The sequence below is a fragment of the Amborella trichopoda genome, chromosome 3 (genome assembly GCF_054954075.1).
Source record: "Amborella trichopoda isolate Santa Cruz 75 chromosome 3, AtrichopodaSantaCruz75HAP2 v2.0, whole genome shotgun sequence".
Taxonomy (NCBI): Eukaryota; Viridiplantae; Streptophyta; class Magnoliopsida; order Amborellales; family Amborellaceae; genus Amborella; species Amborella trichopoda.
In genome coordinates this window covers 61,398,495-61,416,618 of record NC_142338.1, presented here as the reverse complement: position 1 = coordinate 61,416,618, position 18,124 = coordinate 61,398,495, and the positions used below count along the sequence as shown (strand labels likewise).

The window sequence follows — 18,124 nt, the reverse complement described above, 5'->3', positions numbered from 1 at the left end:
AATTGGACCCAACTGGACCTTGATCCAGATCCGATTGAACCCGACAGAAAACTAAAATATATATATATTTATTGAGATTTTAATTATTATTTTAAATAACGATCCCTAATCTAACAAAGCAATGACTCAGTCGAGTCCAGATCCATTACCTCTAAAAGTTATGAAACACCCCAAAAAAAGATTTTTTTTATTTTGCAAAAATTACAAAAAAAAAAAAAAACCAAAACTATACTTTCTATGTAACTTACCCTAACCTAACATTTTTTCTTTCACTTTTTTCTCATAAAAAACTTTCTATGTAAATACCTCAAGGGAAAAAGTTCATTTTTTAAATGGAAATACTTTTTTTTAACACAAAAATCATTTTTGCCAGATTTGACATTGACTTTTTGATCTAGTAGCACATTAATGGAGCGCCCAAGTGCTGGGACTGCCTAAGACAACTACCAAATCAAAACCGGACCGTCTTTTAGATAGTGTCGGGACCCTAGAATCTAATAACATCTATTGGATCATCCATTGCAACTGCTAGACTGCACTTAATACAGTGCCGGAGCCCTACTTCTAGACTATACTTTATATAGTGTCGGAGCCCTACTACAGATCCCATATCCCTACTCCAAACTTCACTTACACAATACCGGAGCCCCTATGTTAGTGGGATAGAGGAAAGAGGTGGGTGAGTAAAATAAAAGTAACGGAGGGTAGTGTGGCCATTTATTTTTATTTGGTTGGGGGTGTTTGCATAGAAAGTGTACTTTTGGAAAAAAGTAAGAGAAAAAGTTAGGTTAGGGTAAGTTACATAGAAAGGGTAGCCTTGGGGTTTTTTTTGTATTTTGTATTTCTTTTTCATGAAAACACCCCAAAGAAATCTTATTTGAGAGAAAAATATACGGAAAATATCTTATTATTCTTTATTTTTAACTTTTATATCTCATAAGATCCAAAAATTAAAAATATTACTTATAAGCAAAATGACTCTATCTTTTATATCTTCCAACTTTCAAAACCCTTTTCATCATGTATTATTGACCTCAACAACTTATGAAATGACTCTATATCTCTCTCTAAAACCCATCTCTATCTCACATCATCGTCTCTCTCTATCAAAACTCCATCTCTCTTCCTAAAACTCAAACTCTATCTCTCTCCAAAACCTAAACTCCATCTCTCTCTTTCTCTTTAAAACTTCATCTCTCTCACACACATAAGGAGGTACGCTCGTGTTCGAGCTCAAACTCAAGCTAAACCCCTTGGCTGGTAAACTCACCTAGACGCAAAGAGAGAGAGATGGAATTTTAGTGTTTGTTCGGGTAAAAAATTTATGGTTAAAAGGGTCCAAGGGGTTGTAAGATATAAAAGATGAAGACTTTTTGTTTACAAGTAATATTTTCAATTTTTTGGTCTCATGATATATGGAAGTTAAAAATAAATGATAAAGAAATGTTTTCCAAAAAATATACTTGTACCCACACCCATTACTTTTTAAACCATGCTACTAATCTAAGTTTTTATATCGGAAAATTACAAAAAAGTCCCACTAGTATATTTTCTATGCAACTTACCCCAACTTAGCTTTTTCTCTCATTTTTTTTTCCCAAAAACAAAATTTCTATACAAATAACCCCAAGAGAAAATGTTCATTTTTTTAAAATGGAAATGCCATTCCCGTACACAAAAATCAATTTGGCCAGATTTGATGTTGACTTTCGGACCCCATAACACATTGCTGGAGCACTATGATTTTAGAGTGTTCCACTGCCAAACCGCACTTATACAGTGCCGGAGCACTCGATCCACTACCGCACCGCACTTACACCGTGCCGAAGCCCTATTTTGCTGGAATAACGGAGAGAGGAGTGGGTAAGGTAAAAGTAAGGGAGGGTAGTTTAGGCAATTTTTTATTTATTTTTGGTTGGGGGTATTTGCATAGAGAGTGTATTTTAGAGAAAAAAGTGAGAAAAGAAATTATATTAGCGATAAGTTGCACATAAATTGTAGGCTTGAGGTTTTTTATAATTTTTCCTATTTATTTTTACATCCAAATAGCAAACAAGTCATTTTTAATGATAAAAATACTTGTAATGCGTAATCCGCATTCATTTCCATTCCTTTACTCTCTAGTAGGGCTTTTAAATTTTTAGAGTCTCTCTCTAGATACTTGAAAATTTATATAACTTGAAATTTGATATACTTTATCTCTTTAAAAATTTTAAGATAGTTTCTCACTCTAAAATTTAAAACTCGAGATAGTTTATCTGTAAAATTTGAATTTTGAGATAGTTTTTCTTTCTAAAAACTTGAGATAGTTTATCAATTTAAAATTTTAAATTTCAAGCTTCTAGAGAGAGAAATTGTCTTACATATAAGGGGGGTATATTTTTGTATTAAAATATTACTTTTTTACTTTGCGAGTGGATGCAAAAATAATATAAGATTGCACATTTAAAACAATCCATACTGTCCATTTATTTGGACGTTGTAGATTTAACACTATCTTAAAAGATACGTCATTTTTACACTATCTTAAAAAATATGTTAAATCTATACCTTCCAATTAAAATAGATGGTATAGAGCATTACAACCTTATTTGACTTTATACAAACCAGCACCCCATAAATACATAAACAGGTGTTTGTTTATAAGTCCTTGTACTCATATGTAGAATGCGGCCCCCTTAATAACTATGTTTTGAAAAAAAATGGAATTTTTTTTATATAAGGGCGTACTTCAAATATTCACTAGAAGACTTCGTTTTGATGCTGAAAAACCCTCATTTTGACTGTCTCACCCTCAAGATATATAAATGTAAAAAAAAAAAAATTTCAACTATTGGAAACAATACATCTTGTAATGTATTATCTAGATCATCATTTTGCAAGATTTTAAAGTGTTCATAGATATGTTCAATCTACTTTGTTTTTTAATTTCTAGACTTTATAACTACAGATAATTTTTAGGCCATCACAAAGAATTTTGATACAAACCACACCCAATAAATTTTGCCAGATTTTATAGAAATATACAAATCCTTAACATGGAGATAAGCAAATATAGAAATGCATCCCCGGTAGCATAAACTAATTTTCTAAGTTAAATAGTATTAAGGTTAGTTGTGTGATATCAAAAGTATTAAGAGATTGCATGTCTTAAAAGTGCTTTCACCGGGGTAACTATAATTTTCCCAAAGAATACCTAAAATCCCTCTCTCTCTAAAAAAAAAAAATAGTAGGAAGAAAAACCCCCCAAAAGAAATTTTTTTTTGGGAGAAAAATATTCAAAATCTCACTTTATCTCTCTCATGCTTAACAATATTTTAAAAAATAGATTGGTGGGGCACATCGTACCCCCTCAATCCCGAATAGGATTGGTTGGATTGACAATTCAAACCGTGCTTGAATCCTCTGGACAAGTGTTCCAAAGAAAAATTAAAATAAAATCTTATGGATTGAGAATTTAGGAGGACAAAAAAAATATTAGACAAGCATAAAAAAAATGAAAAATAAAATAAAAAAGAGTGTTTTAGGGGGAATCAAAGTAAGATTTGTATAATTTAAAGGCAAATCCGATCCCCTACCAATTCTGTATCCTAACATGCGACTCGGATTGAAAATCTGACCAGTGTCCTTCTTAGGATAGCACGATATGGAATTTTACATTAGAATAGTCCGAAAAAACGTAAAACTTAACTGAAGGGGATACATACCATCATACCATTTACCTTTCAAATAAGGTGGTTACAAAATTGGCAGCCCTAGATGTTTAGAGATCATCTAAATTGGTGCCAGAGCAACTGGCTCTACTGGTTGAGGCAGGCGGTTGCTTATTATATTTTTCTGACCCGCTGCCTTAGAGCCCGTTTCTCTAGCACCGATCTGGATGATCTCTAAAGATCTAGGGCTGCCAAATTTGTGCCCACCTTTCAAAATAGTCTCATGCCATACATTCCCTATCGGGATAAAATGATACGTTGATTCTCTCATCCCCTAAAATCTCTCTTTCAAAAACTCTCTCATTTTTAGAAGAAACCCTCTATTTCTCATAAAACTTGCCTCTGATTCGATACGTTGATTCTCTCACCCCCTAAAATCTCAAAAACTCTCTCATTTTTAGAAGAGACCCTCTATTTCTCATAAAACTTCCCTCTGATTCCCACAAGAAATAGAGTTCCCCCATGTAATTTCAATATGAGTAAGGAGGTGTTAATGGGTGGAAGCATAGAGTGAACTGGCGACAGATGAGAGAGAGGACGTTTTTAGATGATGAGTGAGAGAGAAAACCAATTTCATTCCCTCCATTGTACAAGAACTAATTTTCAGTGAGAATTCCATGAAAGGTATTCTCTTCTATTTGTTTATCTCTTTGTTTTTCTCCATGGTTTTATCCGGTGATGAATCCATAGATTTCCCTAGGTTTCCTCAATCTGGTTAATTTTTTCAAATAAACCCTAGAAAACTTTATTGGATGACCAGTGTAATCAAAGGCGATGTCTCTACTGAAAAACCTGAGCAATTTTGCTCTCACGAGCTTGGGAAACGCTATCAAATTTTCTGTCTCTAGCATTGGACACCGTAGAAATTTTTCTCTGGATAGAATTGCTTCTACTAACCGTGACTCTGGAATGGGAAACCCTAGGTTTATCTCAACTGGAAACCCTAGGTTTATCTCAACGTCCACCACGACCGGAACAAAAAAGTCTAGACCAGTCTCTGTAAATCTTCTAGTGAGAAGCATGGCGTCTATAATTCAAAACACTGATCAATGGAATACCTCTCTTAACATTCTCTGTGATGCTTCCTCCTCGAATCTCACTCCCTCCATTGCTGTTCAAGTCTTGAAACGCATAAGGAAACCCAACATTGCGTATGGTTTCTTTGAATACTTGGATCGAAAGAACGATTTTAACCACGATTCGTTAACTTATTCTGCAATGATCAAAGTCTTAACCAAAAAACCCAACCTCTCAAACACTCTTCTAGCTCAAAATTTGCTACATAAGAAGATTGAATTAAGGTTTGAGATGTTTGCTGCTGATTTTGACTTTGTGTTGAGCTCATGGGTTCAAGTGAAAAAGGTCAATGAGGCTTCCAAGCTACTGGCTCAAATGGTTGATCATGGCTTTATTCCCGGTATTTCTACCTGCAATGAGGTTCTGAATCTTCTGTTCAGTTATAAGCGTTCCGATTCAGGTCGTGAGCTTTTCTATCAAATGCTCGAAGGCAAAATTGGAGAATTGGATACTCAAAGCTTCAATATAATTATGAGAGAGTATTGCAAAGATGGAAAATTTGCAGAGGCAATCGAGCTTTTCCATCTGATGAGAGAAAAAGATTATACACCAGATCTCAACACTTATAATACTCTGATTCATGGTTACTGCAAAGTGGGTGAGGGCGAAAGGGTCTGTGAGCTCGTGAAGCAAATGCTTGATATGAGAATTCGACCTGATAGTTACACCATGAGTATTCTCATCAAGGAGCTTTGCAGGCAAGGGAGGCCAGAGAGTGGAAACCACTTATTCAATCACATGAGAAGGGTGGGTTGGATTGATAAGAAATTTGTGTACACCCAACTGGTTCAGTCTCTATGTGACTATGGCTGGTGGTTAAAAGCTTTGAAAATATTCAAGAAAATGGTTAGAAGAGGCCACCACCCTGATCAATTTCTTTATACGAATTTAATCGGAAGGCTCTGTGTAGGTGGTAGAACCAGAGAGGCCCTGCAACTTAGGAATTTAATGGCTGAGAAAGGGTGTATAGAAGAGATTGATAACTATAAAACATTGATTAGCGGAGCATGTAGGGCTGGTAAAATGGAAATGGCTGAGAAGGTCTTTAGAGAAATGGTGAATATTGGTTGCAAGCCTGATCTATGCATCTTGAACATAATCCTCAGAGGGCATTGTCTAAAGAGAAACATATCAGAAGCTTTAGGCTGGTTAGAGAAGATTCAAAAACTGGGCTGGAAGCCTGATAAAGAGTCATTCAAGGTCTTGATCCAAGTTCTTTCCATTGAGGGAATGGTTGATAAGGCATTACAGTTGAAGAATCAAATGATGGGGGTTTCAGATATTGATTCTGAAGTGTATTGTGTCTTGATTGAGCACCTCTGCAAATTGGGTTCTATGGATCAAGCCACTGGTCTGTTGGATGAAATGGAAATGAGGGGAATTAGTCCCATTAAACCTGCTTATTATCCAGTGATTAAGGGGTTTTGTCAGATGAATTTTTTTGCAAAAGCTCTGAGTAGAATTAGAGAGATGATGGACAGAGGGGTTGGCCCTGATATCCACACTTATAATTGTTTGATAGGGTCCCTTTGTAGCAGGAATAGATTACAAGAGGCATTAAAACTATGGGAAGATATGGTGAGAGATAGATGTTCTCCTGATGCCACTACTTACTCTTTGGTAATTAGCAAGTTTTGTGAAGATGGAGACATGAAGGAGGCAGATCGAATGATAGATGAGATGGTGGAATGTCGTCTGAACCCTGATAAAGCTATATTTAGCTCTTACCTCATCAAATTATTTAGTGAAGAAAAGTTTCAGGTCGTACCTCTCTTTTGATTTTTTTAATCCATAGTCGATTATCAACAAATAAGGAAAAAAAATATTGAAGTGTATCTGCTGTTATGCGCTTCATGGTAGATAATGAACGAGATACAGTTTGTTTTGATAAAAGTTAAGCAGTGCTGTAGCTTTTTATAGAATTAATAGCCAAATTGACATGTGGTGTTTTTTATAGCCCCACTAATGGTATCACTTTCAATAGAGCAAAATGTCGGACTTAAATTCGTGTAGCCAACCCCAGTTAGTTGGGAAAAGGCTTTGACGATGATGATTGACATGTGGTGCTTTTGATTATTTGCTTATTTTGTTTAGCAGTTGTGTTTAAGGGAGATGTGCTATGTTCAAGTAGTCGGTCGTTCCTTTCCTATCTTGCATTAAAAAAAGAAGAAAGAATCAAGGATTTTGCCTTGATGCCCTCAGAGCTGATCTGTGCTTGTATTGTATATTGAATCCTTGATTTCAGTTTTACTTTGTGTATTCTTTGTGCACATAGTTGCCTTAAATATTAGGTTATATTATTTCAATTGTTTGCTCTTTAAATTATTCTCCACGGGAACTGAATCCAATTTTTCTCAATAAAGGCCTTCTGCCCCTACTGTTATTATTTTCAAGTTCCCATCTACCTTGCCATTGCATTTACCAGAATTTGTCAATAATTTAACCAGTTTTGTATCTCCCTCCCTCCCTCCCTCCCTCTTGATACTCTATCTTAATATCTTCTATGTTTAAATAAGTTCTGAAAGTCCAGACCTTTTCTCCTCCAAGAATGAGTGGCCAACTATCCTCTAGCCACATTGTGGAATATCTGAAACATTTATATCAGAAGCTAAAACTGATTTTCTTTCACGCGATGAGTGGATGTTCTTTTAATGCCTTGCTCTTTGTATTCAGTTTTGTCTGGGTTTGTGAGAATACAAACATTCATATGTGCATGATTGGTTCAGTTTATTGTCTGGGTTTGGGAGAATACAAACATCCATATATGCATGAATGGGATGAATGAAATCATTCTAGTCATATACATACACATGTACAGCCAATCACTACACAGTCACACTCGTATACAAGTATTCCATGAACTTTTAAACATCGAGCAGTTTAATGTTTGCTGTCTGAAGTATGAAAAGTCATGATTGCACAATACAGTTTGGGATGCCCAAAACCTGGAAGTGGATCTCTCTCTGTGGTGCCCTAAAACTAGAAAATATAGGGTATAAGAGCCTTTCTCTCTCTAGGGAAGTCCTTGAATTGAGAGAGGTACCATTTCCTTGTAGCATAGCTTCTTCCCATCAAATAACTAATGGTGCCCAATGTGGTGGCCAATGAATAGGGTGTTTGAGCAATGAAGGTAACGCCCACAAAGCCTAGTATTTCAAAGAGATAGTGTGGGCAAACTACAAGGCCAAACAGTCCACCACTAGGGATCTTGTAGCCATCACTTTGGTTCTTTCTAAGCTTTGACAGGAGACAGTGGTGGTAAGAGTTACCAGTGATTCCCAACAAAAAGAGAGGAACACCAATGTACTTCAAATCAAGGGCAAATTGGGGGAGGGTGAGGTATAGAGAGTAGATCATGGTGATTGAGGAGAGGAAGTAGCTGAGAAAAACAATGAAGCATGTGTCCGGGGTCATGCCTCCACTGTACCGATGTACAAACAGTACCTAGAATGAGACAACAACATCATGTTAGGTAGGAGATGATTTCATGCAACGATTGTATAGGAATATGATGCAATAACGTTCAAAAACCATATTATAGCCATTTGTTCGATCCAAAATTTGAAATATACACTCTTTTCATTCTAATGAACAATCACAAAAAAGAAAAATTTGAAAATACAACTTAGAAAGTATTTTTTTAGCCCAATCAACATAGGCCGTTCATTTTGGTGAGATGCTTAGATCTAGGCCTTAGAAAGAATTTTTTCATTTCCAATTTTTTTGGATGGCTTTATTGTTATTAAATGAACAATTCGAGAAAAGGAAAAAATGATTTTGAGATTATAAAGGTTAAGATCTTGAAATTCACTAAATGAATGGTCTAGATTGGGACTTGAAGAGAGAGAAAAAGAGGGGGGGATAGAGAGTACTGTCTGATGATGTATATGAACTTCACTAGCCGGCATTGCATGCTATAAATTTTTTCTAAAAAAATAAGTTTGAAATCAAATCGATTGAAATTTTACACACATGTTGGAACTATCTAGGGGCTCAACAAAAAAAAGAAAAAAAAAGGAAAAAAAAAGAAATAATTAGCCCCCAAATGTGTCTGCCCTTCTCAGCCATCTAAATCGTCTCATCTCCTTCTATCTAGGCCGCCTGGCCTATATTGCTCTATATGCCCGGCGACCTGTAGAATATATTTATCTTATGTGTATGACACCGAGAGACAGAGATGGACAATAGGACAGAGAAAGAGAGGGGCCATGAATATTGTTCACGGATTAACCGGTGAGTGTGTGAGATAGAGATGAATTCCAAGAGAGAGAGAAAGTCTGAAGATTGACCATGGATTAGCATGTCCTCGTTGGATCCCAAATAGCTTAAACTAGTTACTGCATCAAAAGTTCTAAACTACTATGAATCTCAAACACGCACATCAACAGTGAAAATAAAAAGAATAAAGCAGCCATACAAAATTCTATTGAAATGCACAAATCAAGAAATCTTTTAGACAAGAGTCTGGCCCAACCCTAATGCATAGTTATCAAAACGACGCTGGACCACCTCATTCCGCTCAAATCTGGTTTTGTTAAAAGTATGTGATTAATTTTGGCTGATCAGCGACTTTTGACAAGTTTGCCAAACAAATATGAGAAATTTCTTTTTAATATATTTTATAGTATTAAACTATTATTTTTATTATTTTTATATTTTTTTTAAATATGCTTGTGAAACCCAATTTTAATTGAACGAGGCCCTTGGCTAAAAAAAGATAAACTAATAATAATGATAAACTAAAAAGAAAAATAAAACTATAAAAATCGGTACTTACCTCGACAACTCTCTTGCAGAAATGAAGAGCCAGGGCCGAGCTCAATAACAACGGCCTCAGTTGCCACTCGCTGAACCCAAAGGAAACTATGGAAGCAACAATAGCAGGTGTGTACAACATAAGCATCCCATTTCGACTGCTTATTGAATTCTCTCTCTTCGGATTCTTTTCTGGATTCGATCTCCAGAATTTGGAGTAATTCATGTGCTTGCCTCTCCAATTCCACTGCTACACAGAGAGATGAAGCCAACAAAAGACAGTGTTGACAAACAACGACGGCGGGGGTGGAAAGAGAAACTTTAGGGAGAGTCATTTCAAGTTCAAGCAAAAAAAACTGTGATCTCAGGTGGGGTTTCTGAATTTTCCGGTGGTTTCTGAATTTTCTGGTGAGTCTTCTGAACTTTCTGGTGAGTTTCTTTTTCTATGGAGTGGTTATCGGTTAGATTTCATTATGCTTTTGTAGCCATGTATCCGGAATGACGTGAACTTATCCGTGACTCATTTCAAACCTCTCCGTTTTTGGAGCCTCGAATTCATGATATAAAGTTCCGCCTCTCTCTCTCTTTTAGTTTCTCACCCGTGGTTTAAAACTCGGGTAGGCCGGTTTGGAAATCCAGTTTGGATGGACAAATGGTCGGTCCGGATCAGCAAAACAGACCGTTTCTTGGTTCAATAATTGGTCCATCAACATAAAAAAAATATGCCAACAAAAATATAATGCGTGAGAATTGGGTGATTTAGTCGGTACAAATTGATTGTGGACGATTTGCCCAGTTTCTTGATAGAACAAGATAATTTCAAGGAAATATCAGACTAATTCTTAGTTTCAACAGATTGAATCGGCAATTATTTATCTGAATCGGTGGTTTCTTAAACATTGTTTCTCACTTGTTGGCTCGGCTCAAATTTAATAACTCTTGAATACAAAGAAAAAAGTTCATGCACAGCCGCAATCTTACTTGGATGAAGGATCTTGGGGTTCTAATTTACAAACTGTTTATTACGGAAGTACGAGTCATTGTACTCAAAAGGACAAATTTTTTGTGCATCAGTCAACTCATGGTTTCTTTAAATACTCTGATTGAAAGAACGACTTTAATCACGGTTCTTTAACCTATTATGCTATGATCCTGGTCTTAACCAAAAAACCCAATCTCTCGAACACTCTTTTAGCTCAAAATTTGCCACATAAGAAGATCGAATTAAGGTTTGAGATGTTTGCTGCTAATTTTGTCTTGTGTTGAGCTCATGGGTTCAAGTAAAAAGGGTCAATGAGGCTTCGAAGCTACTGGTTCAAATGGTTGTTCATGGTTTTATTCCCTGTATTTGTACCGAGGTTCTGAATCTCCTATTCAGTTGTAACTTATAAGCATTTCGATTCAGGTCATGAGCTTTTCTATCAAATGCTCAAACGCAAAATTGGAGAATTGGATACTCAGAGCTTCAATATAGTGATGAGAGAGGATTGCAAAGATGGAAAATTTGCAGACGTGATCGAGCTTTTCCATCTGATGAGAGAGAAAGATAATACACAAGATCTCAACACTTATAATACTCTTGATTAATGGTTACTGCACAGTGGGTGACGGCGAGAGGGTTTGTGAGCTGGTGAAGCAAATGCTTGATATGAGAATTAAACCCGATAGTTACACCATTAATGTTCTCATCAAGGAGGTCAGATAGTGGAAATTGCTAAGAAATTTGTGTACACCCAACTGGTTCAGTCTCTATGTGAATATGGCTGCTGGTTAAAAACTTTGAAAATATTCAAGAAAATGGTTAGAAGAGGCCACCACCCTGATCAATTTCTATATACGAATTTATTTCAAAGGCCCTGTATAGGTGGTAGAACCAGAGTGGCCCTGCAACTTAGGTATTTAATGGCTGAGAAAGGGTATATAGAAGATATCAATAACTATAATACATTGATTAACAGAGCATGTACGGCTGGTAAAATGGAAATGGCTGAGAAGGTCTTTAGAGAAGTGGTGGATATTGGTGGCAAGCCTGATCTATGCACCCTGAACATAATCCTCAGAGGGCATTGTCTAAAGAGAAACATATCAGAAGCTAGGCTGGTTAGAGAAGATTCGAAAACTGGGCTGGAAGCCTGATAAAGAGTCATTCAGGGTTTTAATCAAAGTTCTTTCCATGAGAGAATGGTTGATAAGGCATTACAGTTGATGAATCAAATGATGGGGGTTTCAAATATTGATTCAGAAGTGTATTGTGTCTTGGTTGAGCACGTCTGCAAATTGGGTTCTATGGATCAAGCCACTGGCCTCTTGGATGAAATGAAAATGAGGGGAATTAGTCCCATTAAATCTGCTTATTATCCAGTGATTGTGGGGTTTTGTTAGATGAAAATTTGTGCAGAAGCTCTGAGTAGAATTAGAGAGATGGTGGCCACAGGGGTTGGCCCAGATATCCACACTTATAATTGTTTGATAGGTTCTCTTTGTGGCAGGAATAGATTAGAAGGGGCATTAATCTATGGGAAGATATGGCGAGAGATAGATGTTCTCCTGATGTTACTACTTGCTCTTTGGTAATTAGCAAGCATTGTGAAGATGGAGACATGAAGGAGGCAGATCGAATGACAGATGAGATGGTGGAATGTGGTCTGACAAAGCTATATTTAGCTCTTAGCCTCTTACCTCAATAATTATTTAGTGAAGAAAAGTTTCAGGTTGTACCTCTCTTTGATTTTTTTAATACATAATTGATCATCAACAAATAAGGAAAAAAATATCGAAGTTTGTCTGCTGTTATGCCCTTCATTGTAGATAGTGAACGAGATTTAGTTGTCTTGAGAACAGTTAAGCAAGCAGTGTTGTAGCTTTTTATAGAATTAGTAGCTGAATTGACATGTCGTGCATTTTATAACTTCACTGAGGGTATGGGCTTTAATAGAAAAAAATGACGGACCATGATTCGTTTAGCCGACCCCAATTAGTTGAGAAAAGACCTTGACGATGATGATTGACATGTGATGCTTTTGATTGTTTGATTCTTGGTTTAGCAGTTACGTTTAAGGGAGAAGTGCTACATTCAAGTAATTGGTCGTTCCTTTTCTATCTCGCATAAAAAAAAAAAATGAATCCTGGCTTTTGCCTTGATTCCCTCAGGATTCCCTTAGAGCTGATATGTGCTTGTATTGTATATCGAATCCTTGATTTCAGTTTTACTTTGTGTATTCTTTGTGCATACAGTTGCCTTAAACATTAGGTTAGGTTGCTTCAATTGTTTTCCATTTAAATTATTCTCGATGAACTGAATCCACTTTTCCTCAATAAAGACCTCCTTCCCCTAGTGTTTTTATTTTCACTTTTCCATCATTATACCTTGCCATTTACATTTACCAGATTTAATCAGTTGTGCATCTCCCTCCCTCTTGATACTCTTTATCTTAATATCTTCTATGTTTAAATACGTTCTGAAAGTCCAGAACTTTTCAGGTCCAAGACTGAGTGGCCAACTACCCTCTAGCTGCATTATGGGATTATCTCAAGCATTTATATCAGAAGTTACACTCATTTTGTAGCATAAGATGAGTGGATGTTCCTCTTTTTATCCAGTTTCGTTTGGGTTTGTGAGAATGGTTTGTGACAAACATTCATATATGCATGAATGGTTCAGTTTATTGTCTGGCATTGGAAGAATACAAACATCCATATATGGATGAATGGGATGAATGAAATCCTTCTTGTCATATACTCACACATGTAGAGCCAATCACTACACAGTCGCACTCATATACAAGTGATTCCATGAACTTTTAAACATTGAGCAGTTTAATGTTTCTTGTCTGAAGCATGAAAAGTCATGATTGCACACAATACATTGTGGGATGCCCAAAACCTGGAAGAGGATCTCTCTCCCTTCTGGGGTGCCCTAAAACTAGAAAATATAGGGTATAAGAGCCTTTCTCTCTCTAGGGAAGTCCTTGAAGTGAGCGAGGTACCATTTCCTTGTAGCATAGCTTCTTCCCATCAAATAACTAATGGTGCCCAATGTGAAGGCCAATGCATAGAGTGTTTGAGCAATGAAGGTAACCCCCACAAAGCCTAGTATTTCAAAGAGATAGTGTGGGCAAACTGCAAGGCCAAACAGTCCACCACTAGGGATCTTGTAGCCATCACTTTGGTTCTTTCTGAGCTTTGACAGGAGATAGTGGTGGTAAAAGTTACCAGTGATTCCCAACAAAAAGAGAGGAACACCGATGTACTTCAAATCGAGGGCGGGTTCGGGGTGGCCGGGGGTGAGGGATTGAGAGTAGATCATGGTGACTGAGGAGAGGAAGTAGCTGAGAGAGATGAGGAAGCTTGTGTCCAGCATCATGCCTCCACTGTACCGATGAACAAACAGTACCTAGAAAGAGACAATGGCCTCATGTTAGTTAAAGAGTGACACAATGTGTTGATCTGTCTGTGTGTGTGTGTGAGAGAGAGAGATGAATTGTATGAATGAGAGAGAGGATGTCCCATTAACTTAAGGATTTATATACTATGACCGTTTACTTTTGGTACAAAAAAGTTACAATTGTTCTTAGACATAAGATGTGATATTTAGTGGATTGAAATATGTCACAACATTCGAAATTTTTTATTTTGAACATTGTGCCTAGTAAATGACACATTTCCAACCACCTGATTTTACATTTAATGGTCAATCGTAATTGTGAACTCTTTATACCAAAAGTAAATATCTTATAGTACATATTTCCTTAATTGTGCGCACGTGTGGTTGATAGATAGATAATGCACGTTTGATAAATAGCTAGATTGATGTTGTGTTGTGGTGGGGGTGTGAGGGAGGAGAGAGCAGGCCCTAAGCTCGATTCCTAACATTAACACTAGAAGAAAGAGAGAGAGAGTAAGTGCGCATGATAATGTATACATACTTCACGAGCCAGCATTACATGTTAAAATTTTTTTTTTTGAAAAAGTGGTTTGGAGTCGGACTGAAATTTTGCACACATGGACCCATCTAGGGGCTAAAAAAAATAATTATAAAAAATCATTTGCTCAGAAGTCATGGTCAATCTTGGCCCTCAAATGTGTCCGACCTTCTCAGCCATCTAAATCATGTCATCTCCTTCAATCTAGGCTGCCTAGCCTACATTGCTCTATAGGCCGGGCGACCTGTAAATATATTTATCTTATGTATCTAAGTGGGAGAGATGAACTACAGGACAGAACGAGAGGGGCCATGAATATTGTTCACGGATAAACCAGTGAGTGTGTGAGATAGAGATGAACTCTCCAAGAGAGGGAGAGGTAGCATGAAGATTGACCATGGATTAGCATGTGCACATTAGATCCCAAATAGCTTAAACTAGTTACAAATCTAAAGTTATAAATCACTATGACTCTCAAACACGCATATCAACATTGAAAATAATAAGAATGCAGCAGCCATACAAAACTCTATTGAAATTAAGAAATCCTTTAGACAAGAGTTTTGGCCAAACCCTACCATGTAAAATGCATAGCTCTCATGACCATGCCGGACTACCTGGTTCAACCGGTCAAGTCAGACCGGGTGCCTTGGTCAATCTATCTAGAGAAAAGACTTGATGTGGTCAAAAGGATTTGGCTAGTGTGACCATCTGGTTTTGATTTTTGACAGGTTTGGTTTTGATTTTTGACAAGTTTGTTAAACAAATTTGTGAAATTTTTTTGTTACATATTTTTAAATTTTTATTTTATAAAAAAATTATTTAAAAGAAAGAATAGAAGGAGACCATTTGCTATGATACAAGGTGAGTCGGATCTGAAATTGGGTGACTGCAATTATTTCATTGACCAAGCATAATCTTCAAAATAAAGTTTCTCAAACTCTATGAAACTTCAAAGTAGATTGTTGTAAGTAATTGTGACAATCTCGTATCAAAGGTAAAGAATTTCATTGTATATAATCTTTTTTTCAATATATTTCATATTGATAAATTATTATTCCTATTTTCTTATGAAACCCATTTTTAATTAAACCAAGCCCAGTTAGTCTGATCTTGATGGTTAATTATGCCCACCTCTATAAAATTCACAAACTCAAATGTTGGCCAAATAATAACTAAAAACAAAAATAAAAAGAGAAAACCAAAAAGAAAAATGAAATCATAAAAACCGATACTTACCTCGACGATTCTCTTGCAGAAATGAAGAGCCAGGGTGGAGCTCAATAACAACGGCCGCAGTTGCCACTCGATGAAGCCAAAGGAAACCATGGAAGCAACAAATGCGGGCGTGTACACCGTGAGCATCCCTTTGGTACTGCTTATTGAATTCTCTTTCTTCAGATTCTTTTCCGGATTCGATCTCCAGAATTTGGAGTAATTCAGATGCTTGCCTCTGATCTCTCCAAATCCGATCGCACACAGAGAGATGACGCCAATAAAAGACATTGCGTTGACGAACAATGAAGATGGGGGTGGAAAGAGAAATTTACGGAAGAGAGACATTGCACGTTCAGGCAAAAAAAAACTGTGACTTCCGGTAGGGTTTCTGAATTTTCCGTCGGTTCTATGAATTTTTTTCTGCATATGAAGTAGTTATAAGTTAGATTTCACGGTGATTGTATAGCCACGTATATAGATTGAAGTCAACTTATCCCAGGGCTCACAAGTAGAGGTGGGTGCGTTTTCAATCCCCTTTTTGGGGGCCCGAATTCATGATATAAAGTTCAGTGTCTCTCTCTCTTATTAGTTTATCATCCTAGGTCTAAAACTCGTATAGGCAGGTGCCAACCATTTGGAAATCCAGTTTGGATCGACAAATGGCCAGTCCAAATCAGCGAAACAGTCTGATTCTTGGTTCAATAATTGGTCCGATAAAATTTAAAAAAAAAAACCCAATAGAAATATAATGCATGAGAATTGGGTTATTCAGTCGGGTAAAGATTGCTTGGTTCTTGATAGGTTTGCCCATTTTTGTGTAAGGAACAAGATAATTCCCTGGAAGTATTAGACTGATTCCTAGTTCCAACCAATTGGGTCGGCATTTCCTCATCCGAATCACTGGTTTCTTAGACATTGATTCTCATAGCCTGCTCTGTTTTCCTTTTCTATTATTGGGGCAATTGTTTTCCTTTTTTATTATTGTGTATGCTTGTACTTATAATTTCAAAATTTTAATTAAACCTTGTTAATATTAAGAAAAAAGAAAAAGAAATTGCAATTCAAGAAGGATCTTGGGGTTCTACTTTAGCAGAACCAGTGATTCAAAAGTCGCTAAGTCGAATCGGACTCGTCCGATTTGATTGTGGAACCGGTATTTGTCTGATTCGGTTCGGAAATCGGCACACAAACTCACCAGACTCATCCGATTGGGGAACCGGTATTTGTTTGATTTGACTAAGGAACCGGCACACAAATACCGAAAATCGCATCCGAACCGGCACACAAATACCAAAAATCGCATTGGAACCGGTACACAAATATCGAAAATCGCCTGGTTCTAAAAAAAATCCGACGATTCCATGCCGTAAATCGCCATGTGACGTCATGAATCTCCTGATGTCATGGTACGCCCGATTCTTCAACAATGGGTATTTTTATAAATTTTAAAAATTACAATGGGTATTTTCCTATGGTCCGTGCACCTTGCCACGTGGCTCTCCTTACTGCGCATGCGTTATCCTCATTAGGTACAAAGATGTATTTATTCACTACAACTTTCTTTTACCTCTTCGATGTGGGATAATGTGAAAATGTATTAACTTAAAACATTAATAAATTATATATTTTGTTTGCACGTTTAATACCATTAAGTTGCATGTGGCATAGTGGTTATCAAATGCTTTTTGCGTGTGGAGAGCGTTAGTTCGAATCCTCTCTCGGGAAGAAATGTTGTTTTTTTATTTTTTTTTTGTCAATTTATTTTCTTATAAAAAAAGATGAAAGGTTTTTTTTTTATCAATTTCTCTTTTTGTAAAAAAAATTTATTATCAACAAAATGAAAATTTTTTTTATCAATTTCTCTTTTTGTCAAATTTTTTTCTTATCAATAAAATAAAAAGTTTCTTATAAAAAAAAATGAAAGGTTCTTATCAATTATTTTTCTTGTCAAATTTTTTTTTTGACGTCAAATTTTTTTCTTATAAAAAAAATAAAAGGTTTTTTTATCAATTTCGCTTTTTGTCAAGTTTTTTTCTTATAAAAAAAATGAAAGGTTTTTTTATCAATTTCGTTGTTTGTCAAATTTTTTTCTTATCAATTAAATAAAATTTTTCTTATAAATTAGTTTTCTTATAAAAGGTTCTTATCAATTATTTTCTTGTCAAATTTCTTTTTTTTGTTAAAAAAATAAAAGGTTTTTGTCAAAAAAATAAAAAAGTTATTGTAAAAGAAAAAAGTGCTTATTAAAAAAATAATAATACAACAAGTATTTTTTGTAAAAAAAAAGGTTCTTGCTAAAAGCAAAAAAAAATGTAATACGAGAAACATTTCTTGTAAAAAAATAAAAGGTTTTTGTCAAAAAAACTAAAAGGTTCTTATCAAAAAACCATTTTTTATTATAGTCCATGTATGATTATATACTTCATCCATGATAGTTCT

General features: G+C 36.0%; 3 protein-coding genes across 14 annotated transcripts; 1 reads left to right on the top strand and 2 right to left on the bottom strand.

Moving 5' to 3' along the window:
* Window positions 1–3,859: 3,859 nt before the first annotated feature.
* LOC105421348 (uncharacterized) lies at window positions 3,860–16,268 on the top strand. 12 transcript variants are annotated; one of them, XM_088862061.1, is made up of 5 exons: window positions 3,860–6,551; window positions 9,587–9,674; window positions 9,804–9,913; window positions 15,726–15,824; window positions 15,950–16,268. In XM_088862061.1, the coding sequence occupies exons 1-2, from the start codon at window positions 4,488–4,490 to the stop codon at window positions 9,590–9,592; spliced, it is 2,070 nt and encodes a 689-aa protein (XP_088718187.1). In that variant the 5' UTR covers window positions 3,860–4,487; the 3' UTR covers window positions 9,593–9,674; window positions 9,804–9,913; window positions 15,726–15,824; window positions 15,950–16,268. The 12 variants fall into 12 exon arrangements, 9 of the variants coding, with proteins under 9 accessions (XP_088718187.1, XP_088718184.1, XP_020524087.2 ...); XM_088862058.1 differs by having other exon boundaries at window positions 15,726–15,839; XM_020668428.2 differs by having other exon boundaries at window positions 9,804–9,953.
* LOC18421591 (uncharacterized) lies at window positions 7,556–9,804 on the bottom strand. Its single transcript, XM_011628376.3, has 2 exons — window positions 9,568–9,804; window positions 7,556–8,234 (listed from the first exon to the last, which is right to left on the bottom strand). Exons 1-2 carry the CDS (start codon window positions 9,769–9,771, stop codon window positions 7,770–7,772), a joined length of 669 nt encoding a protein of 222 aa, XP_011626678.1. The 5' UTR covers window positions 9,772–9,804; the 3' UTR covers window positions 7,556–7,769.
* Window positions 13,191–16,095, bottom strand: LOC18421589 (uncharacterized). Its single transcript, XM_006826332.4, has 2 exons — window positions 15,707–16,095; window positions 13,191–13,938 (listed from the first exon to the last, which is right to left on the bottom strand). The coding sequence occupies exons 1-2, from the start codon at window positions 16,028–16,030 to the stop codon at window positions 13,468–13,470; spliced, it is 795 nt and encodes a 264-aa protein (XP_006826395.3). The 5' UTR covers window positions 16,031–16,095; the 3' UTR covers window positions 13,191–13,467.
* Window positions 16,269–18,124: the final 1,856 nt, after the last annotated feature.

Bases quoted from the DNA above. Each gene is read 5' to 3' on its own strand.
- LOC105421348 (XM_088862061.1), top strand. From the start codon at position 4,488: ATGTCTCTACTGAAAAACCTGAGCAATTTTGCTCTCACGAGCTTGGGA.
- LOC18421591 (XM_011628376.3), bottom strand. From the start codon at position 9,771: ATGAATTACTCCAAATTCTGGAGATCGAATCCAGAAAAGAATCCGAAG. The intron at 8,235-9,567 runs GTAAGTACCGAT...GTCTCATTCTAG, and splicing joins TCTGCAAGAGAGTTGTCGAG to GTACTGTTTGTACATCGGTA.
- LOC18421589 (XM_006826332.4), bottom strand. From the start codon at position 16,030: ATGTCTCTCTTCCGTAAATTTCTCTTTCCACCCCCATCTTCATTGTTC. The intron at 13,939-15,706 runs GTAAGTATCGGT...GTCTCTTTCTAG, and splicing joins TCTGCAAGAGAATCGTCGAG to GTACTGTTTGTTCATCGGTA.